The sequence below is a fragment of the Mesitornis unicolor genome, unplaced genomic scaffold (genome assembly GCF_000695765.1).
Source record: "Mesitornis unicolor isolate BGI_N332 unplaced genomic scaffold, ASM69576v1 scaffold37933, whole genome shotgun sequence".
NCBI lineage: Eukaryota > Metazoa > Chordata > Aves > Mesitornithiformes > Mesitornithidae > Mesitornis > Mesitornis unicolor.
Window position 1 is genome coordinate 14,236 of NW_010174674.1, and position 7,983 is coordinate 22,218.

Consider the following 7,983-nt stretch of genomic DNA (forward strand, 5'->3'; position numbering starts at 1 on the left):
GAAGGAGCTTTGCTTTTCTTCCTGCATGTTTGCTGGCTAACAGCTGACGTGGGCTGTGCAAGCTCTGAGCTGTGTGGAAAGGCGAGACACGTAAATCCAAGGTCCTGCTGCTGGGCTGCATTCACCTCTGAATGGCACCTCCCAGTAATGTTTCTTGCTATTAACTCTTGATGTCTGCTCCAGCAAGTTCACATCCTCCAGTTTTTCTCTGAAAAAATATATAGCCCTTTTAAAATGAATGCTGATACAGTGCTGAAATGTAAATGTGCCCTAATCAGTGTTCATACTGTTAGAGGCTCTGTTTCTTACTAAACTTGTGAAAATAGTTTAGACATTCCTGATACAAATAGGGGTACTATAACTACAGTGATTTAAGGTCGTTCAAGTAATATACTACATATGTACGACAGAGATGAGCTTTTCAAGCACACAACCCCTTCTTTAAAGCCCACAACTTTGCATCTCTCTAGCCATCAAACTGCAAGGATTGTACCGGTCCCTGTCATTGAATGCAGTCGGCGTCCATCCTCATGGAAATCACACAAATGAAACCACATGCAGCCGTTAACGTGCCGGAACAATCTCACGCCAACCTGCTGTCAGTGAGAGAGTACTTCTCACCCCCTCGCCCACATGGTTTCGGATCTCACCCTCAAAGAAATACAGTCAAGACATTGAGATGTGCTGGGGAATTAAAATTCTTACCTCTGGTAGCTACAGAACATCTCCATCTCAATAGCGATAGTAGTTTTATGGCACGCTACAATTTCTTTTGTGCTTCACCTCAGCTAACCGCTCCGTGTTGTTCAGGTGGCAATTACCTGTGTGCCTCTCTCTCTGTCCCCCAGGGACAACCAACCTTGTCACCTCTTCTTTACTAACACCCCCCTCTGCTCCACAGGTACCAACCACCCTTTTGCCTCTAACTAAGCCATTAACTTAATCAAGCTAAATTAGAACAATTACTTTCGAGCTGTGCACAGTCTGCTGCTGAAGAAGGGCTTATGTGCTTGAAAGCTTGTCTGTGTTTTCCAGCTAAACCAGTTGGGCTACTGAAGGGTGCCTGCCTCTGCCTGTGAACCTGCCTGGGTGCCCCTGTGACCTGCTGTGGCACTGTGCTGCAGTGCTGCACCCAGTGCCTGTTCAGTCTTCCCCCCATCAAGTTTTACAGCTAGAAATCATTATTGGGTTTCTGAAACACCAAGAGCTCCCCTGCTGCCATTGCAAACACAAGTGCATACAAAGCCCTGCCAACTTCTCTCTTGCTGGAGTACTTCGTGTGAGCACGCCGCTGCAGCGTAACTTTTTTTCTTTCCCCAAGGTCCATGTAAATTTGCTTCTGGTAGAAGCTCGGATGCAAGCCGAACTACTTTATGCTCTGAGAGCTATTACACGCTATATGACCTGATGTCTCTGCTGCCTGCCGACGCCAGAATGTTCCGCAGCTGCAGTGGCAGAGGAAGATACGAAGCCTCAGGACCAAGGGTAGCTATAAGTTAAGATGCCCATTGTGCCATAACTCCTTTAGTTTCAGCTATTTCCATGTTTGGAACATCACTGCTGCCACTCGGCAGCGAGCGCTTGGCAGTGGACAGGGTTGTGCGGAAGCGCTGCCTGCTCATGGTATTTTGGCTTTAGACAGCACGGGACACTCTACGAACTTGTGGCAATATAGCAAATGATAGATACGTACATAGATCTTGTGTTAAGGCAAATACTACGGGAGCTGGAGCGTGAAAAGAAGTGGGACTTGGTGACACTTGCTTTCCCATTTAGAAAATCTTGATGCTGCTATTTGTGCTGGTGGAGTGAACAGACACAGGCTGTTCCAGTTAAGCTAAACGTGAAAGTGAGCACTGCTATTGTCTGAGCCTTTATTGTGTGTGGTTTCAAAAAAGCCTTGTTATTTAGATTTCTTTTTTAATCAGAACTAAACCTCTTCTGTCCACACTGATAATTTGAAAGATAGCAGTCAATTTTCTCAAATAGCTTAGCCTTAAAATGCATTATTTGGTGAGCTCCAAAGTGCAATGGTCTTCCTATGGAAAGAAGAGGACTCACGTCCTCAGAGCTTTGTAGAGATCTACCTACGTGAAGTAAGTGTTGAGTAGCGTCTTGTCCTGGTGCAGGAGCCAGGAGGAGGGGTGGGAATGTTTATCCCGACTGCCAAACAGTCCTACTGTGTTACATGCCCAACGCTGGTCTTACTGATTTTTGCAGTTGCTTAAGTAACTAAGCTAAAAACCATCTATTTTTAGTAAATCAAGACATGATTAAAATGCTGACGTTTAATATACAGTGGGTTTGGAGAACACATGAATACTTTTGTATGAGTGTGAATTGCTTTTTAAATTTGTCAGTATTACTGGTATTTTTTAAATAAAGGTAACAACTTTTTCTCTTGGCGTTTCTGTGTGGTTTAACTTGATGCTTCTGTTCTTGCTGATTTACTTCCTGCTTCAAAGACCATTTTAAAATGTTTGAAACAGTAACTGAGCAAACAAATGACAAACCTTGACTTTTTCAACTGAGTCTGAAATGATGGGAGAAAAAGTGTAAAAAAATAGATTCAGGTTGTCAGTAAAACTACAGCAGGACCACCTCCACCTCTGCTCAGGTACACTTTGCTGCATAGGGTTTTCTCTTTCCTCCCAGGTGCTGGGTGTGGTGTGATCAGAGATTCCCACTGTATGTTTGGATAATCACTTGCTTTCAATAACTAGCTCTAAATACTGTTTTAAGAGTTAAACCAATTTTAAAATCATCCAGTAGTGAACTCAGTTCCAGATGAGGCTGCTGGTTTTCCTAGGCTGGTGCCACAAGGCTCTCTGGCACCAGAGGGAGGGGGGTCAGGTCTGTGGTGCCTGACTGAGGAAGAGGAACAAGAGGCAAGAGGAGGGGGATTTGCTGCGAGGGGGAGACAAACTCTTCTGAACACCCTCCTACAGCTGGCGGTAATGGAGGTCACAGTGCACTCAGTGCCTGCTTACAGGAACGTAGGAGCCCACAGGTAGAATTAAACGAAGATGTCTGTCCCCGGCCTGGTTGTCCATTAGCTCAGACTGGTTTCTCTCATTACAGAACATTCTGAGAACAGTTTTAAGTTTACAGTCCAAGAAACTAAAACATCTAAAAAGATCTAGGGGAGAAAGATTAATAAACTGTCAAAAATTGTGACTAACAGGAAGCATCTGCTGCTTCCTCTTAACTAAAAATACAGGATTTTTAATGTTCCAAAAACAGAGCAAAACTTTCCTGTGTAAGGGCATATCATAAAGCTAAGCTGTGCCTAAGGACACAGAAGTGGTTTGTTTTTTTTTTCCAGTCTGTAAATGGAGTTTCTGATTCTCCTGCTGCTTTTTGGGGGGGGATCAAAGGTAGACATGAAATTTTCTGAGAAGCCTAACCTGACCATTCCCATCCTGTGCTCCCAGCCATGTGCAGGTCCCTGCAGGCACAGACTCCCTCTGTCTGTGCGAGTGACAGTGGCTTCTTAAAATGTTGTCAAACAGAGCACTAACCCCAACATGCAGACAATCCCAGCTACACACAGAGCTACCTACTTTGGAGAAAGGGCCAGAAAAGATTTGGGCGTTTCCTTTTAAAAATGCAGAGGTGTTTGTTGTCCTGAGCAGAAGGGGTTAACAAGGCTGTTGAGCACAGTGGCAACCAAAGCCAGTGGTGGGGTTCGTCTTTAAAAACAAAATGGTTAAGTTGCCAGATGCTCCTGCAGAGCCTCAGCCTGTGGCTTGCAAAGTGCAGCAGCTCATGTGCACAGCAGCAACTTGGGAACAACTGAAAGGAGAACACACGAGACCAGCAAAACCTTCAGGGATGGGGCTGCTTTGCCTTAGGGTGTCAAGTCCCAATCCAGAAAAGCCTCTTTCCTGCACAGCTGGACCCACAAGGACCTGAGGCAGGGATACCCATGCCACACAGCATCAAGTAAAGAAAGGGGTATCTCCAACGGGAGGGGGAGCAACTTTCCTCCTCCCCACTGCCACCATTCAATCTGGAGAGTGAAACTTACGATACAGCACAGCAGAACACCCCACCACCATTTGGGCTACTCTGTCACAGAATTTTGTCTAAGTTAAAAGCGTGTCAAAGGCTGTAGGTAAGATGTGGCTCTTGTCATGTAACATTCTTTTATACTGCACAGCACAGCGTTTTTGGTACCATAGAAGTCCAGGTACCCAGTGGTAATTTACCTTTTAAAAATCAGAAGTTCAGCAAATAGTTCTGTTTCTTTTCCCAGTCAAGAGACAGTACCCAGTATATAAATGCCAGGCTTTACTGACTTCTAAAAAATTAAGTTACCACGCTCTCCAACATGCTTAGCAATGGCAACGTACAGGTGTATTAGAAATACAAAGTTGTACAGTCTACCCCACCACCAAACAAGACTGGTTAAACAGGAGCAGTAGTAACAGTTTGCAGAACGGAGCAATGCCTTTGAATTCTACCAAGAAGTTTTTCCGCCACAGGTTTGAACTCTCTTTCCCAATACAGTTTGTGGTAGTCCCTTAAATCTCCATCGACGCTGTAATCCAGTGCTAGCTCTTCATCTGCAATCAAGGAAAATACCATCATCAGTGCTATAGAAAACCAGACCCAACTACATATTTTATGACCGCAGCACATACCACTTACCAGCTGTGTGTGCTGATGGCTTAAAACCAACTCTGTGTTTAAAGCAAACTGAGCATCACTGTTGCTGTTATTCTCATAGCTCCAAGGTGTAGCTAAACTGTCAAGCATTTACTGTGACTGTCAGCCTGGAAACTGCTCAGGTTTTCACGCTACCCACAGAAGTATTGCTAATGTAAGTCCAGCTGTGGTTCTCCTGTCGCAAATTGCCTTCCCTAATCTGGTTCACAAAGACTCTTTCTTATCTGCTGTCATACTTAAAGAACTCAAACCACACTAATGACTGCCCACACTACTGACTGTATCACTAATGCCCTCCCTTCCTCACAAACTTCATAAATAAAATAATAGGGCACTCTTAATAGAGACAAGCGATGTTAGGAATGAAAGGAGGTCCTCACATGTTCTTCCTCCTCCATTGGATATGGCAAAGAAGCAAACCCCTACAGGAAAAAAGAAATCGATCTGCAATGAGAAGCATGCTCCTGGATTGGGAATCTACAAACACAACTGATAATGCTGAACAGATATTTTCATACAGTTTAGGAGGAGGAGATTTGACAGCCTTTAGACCATAGACAGGCCTAAAATGAAGACACAATCCTGCACGCAATGGGCAGTGTGACTCCTTTGTCCTAGACTATGAAAAGGCACCAGATTCACAATCTGTTAAATAACTCCGTAAAGGAACTTACTGCACATCCACAGCAGGTAAAAGACAACTTGGAGCTAAAGAGAAACTTCAGTTACCCACATTTTGAGTCAAACTTTGTGTAGAAAAGAGATACTCAAACAGCAACAGTTCCCATTTAAAAGAATGCCAAGGTGCCTGTGCCTGCACAGGGCCTGAGCTGCAACAGCTATGGAGGAAGAGACAACGTTGCTCCTGCGTGGAGATGGCTCCATTTCACAGAACGTTCCCATCAGCTGCAAACTTCAAATACTTGACTTCTGTGTCACTACAGTGTTTCTAAAGTACCAGAATTAAAGAGATGCTGATTGTGAGGCAGATTCCAGACCCACAATGTTAGTCTAAATTGGGGCTCTGCATGGAGAAGATGCCATTTAGAGGTTTTGTATAATAAAGAGGAAAAAAAGCAATTATTTCAAGAAGGAAGGTACATCATATCTCTGCAGGAAGCAACCCTGTAATTTGAGATAAAATCCAGCCTCAGACATCAGCTATTTAGTCCATGTTATCATAGGATAACTTAGGTTGGACAGGACAGGACCTCTGGTCCATGTACTGTTGAGTATTGAACATCTCTGAGGATGGAGATTGCACTGCCTTTCTGGGCAGCCTGTTCCAGTGCTTGACCCCCGCCATGGTGGAAACTTCTTTTCCTAACATTTAACTGGAATTTTTCTTATTGCAGCTTGCCCAATAGTTCTTGTCCTATCACTGGCACAGTCGCCCAACGTAACTACAATGAAATCTCGGCAGCAGAGAAGTGATACACTCTGAAGAGGAAGGTAAGGGGTTGTGGTTTTTGTTTTCAAGGAGAATTGCTTTGCCTCCTCCTGAAATGATTCTTCTACCCAAATGAACTACCTTCTAACACACAGCAAGAGACATTTCTCCCTTTCATTAGACAGCTGTGCCCCCAGAAGTTGATTGAATGTTTATGAAATCACTGAGGTCGGGAATTGCAGCCTAAAAGAACAAGGGTCAGAACCAGTTCAAAAGCTGAAGTGTTGAACCAAAACAGTAAATTTCCCAAAGCAGAACGTGGGTGACACTGGGGATCAGCGAGGATCAGCGTCCCATGTGCAAGCTGTGCATCCTCAGATAATTTCATTTTCCCACGACCCACCTCAAAACTAGCCAAACTGGGTACTGGCCAAACAGCACAGGAACTGGCCGCAAGCCCAGGAACAAGACAAGCCCAGTATCTCTGCATGCTGTGGGGGAAGCTGAAAACAAGAGCGCAAACTCCAGCCTGCAAGGGTTACCCATCCCTGTGTCTCCAGCAAGACAAAGGCCAGCAGCCCTGGGAGCTCATCATGCCATGTAAGAGTTCACATGTGCTGAGATCCCAAAATAAACTCCTTGAACTGACAGTGGAGGTAAAGGTGAGCAGAAGAAAAGTCTGGGAAAGGAGAGGGAGAACGGAGGTTTCGCTGAATGACCAAAGAAGAATCTTCTCAAGACGGGGGCTCATCACTGCTGCTCCTGAGGGACCAGGGCAGGGCAAAGCTGCTGCCAGGGGCCTGAAGCACCGACCTCCAGGGGCTCTGAGCCAATGAAGTGACAAGAGACTCCAGAGCAGCTGAAAAGGCAAATGGCAGTGCCGCTGGAAAGCAGTGCCACTGCGTCTTGGGCTGCTGGTAGCAGGCAGGGGAAAAGAAAAAAAAATGGTGCCTTTTGTTCAGCATTTTTTGGGCCCAACATCTTTTCCGGCTGTTTCCACTCCTTTTTGGCTCCTTTGTATCTTCTGTCCTCTTATGCCAGGTAGGGGAAAGAAACCCAAGGGGAGGAGGCCCAGCAGAGCATGTGAAGCGAGGCGCCTGCTGTGCCATGCTCCGCTTTTTCCACTTCCCGAGGGTGTCCTGGTACTCAAGCACAGTCCACAGCGGCCACCTCCTGCTTCCTGAGAGACAGACTTGGAGCAAGGATGGTTCAAGGCTGTTACTGCATACAATGGGAGGAGGAGGATGCAGGACAATATTAACCAGCTGCTATCACTAAAATTTGTTGGCTTTTAACACACAGAGGAACCAGATCCAATGAATAAGGTGTGCTTTTCCTACAGCCACTGTTCTGACTCCCGTGTGAAGAAAGCCTAGCCTTCTGATTTAATTCTGACCCGTTTTTAATTAATTGTCATTACAGTTGCATTACAACTGCAATTGTAACTGCAATTGGCATGGTACATGAACTTCCACTTCACAAAAGCTGCACTACTTAATGGCAGTTCCAATCACTACCCAGCCTGGACTCTGCAGTCAAATTAATTGCTGGAATAAGCAGTGTTACATGCAGAGGAAAAAATTAATAGGAATTTTCCAAACCAAGGATATATATTCCTTGCTGTATCTCAGAAAATTCCAGCATGACTGCAGCTGTTACATTTGCAGCTCTGTTGCAGAATGTTAAAAAGTGCACTAATGATCTTGAAACACTGAGTATTTTCAGAAAAATAGATGGAATTACTGCCCACATTAAGATATGCTCTATCATAGCAAGGAACGTGATGCAAGGAATGATTACAAAGAACAACAGTAATTCTGCTGTAACTGGAAAAAACCCTCACAAATCCACCCACTTTTCTGATTGTCTGAAAACAAGAGACCACAGGCCTCTTGCTTTCACAGAATCACAGAATCACAGAA

General features: G+C 44.8%; 1 protein-coding gene across 1 annotated transcript in view; it reads left to right on the forward strand.

Annotated features, from left to right (window-relative positions):
* Positions 1 to 2,038, forward strand: part of SESN1 (sestrin 1) — a 9,123-nt gene extending 7,085 nt beyond the window's left edge. Inside the window, exon 9 of the mRNA XM_010181126.1 lies at positions 1,322 to 2,038. Coding sequence (XP_010179428.1) covers positions 1,322 to 1,408 — 87 coding nt within the window. The 3' untranslated portion in view covers positions 1,409 to 2,038. The remainder of the gene's footprint in view (positions 1 to 1,321) is intronic.
* The last annotated feature ends 5,945 nt before the right edge of the window (positions 2,039 to 7,983 follow it).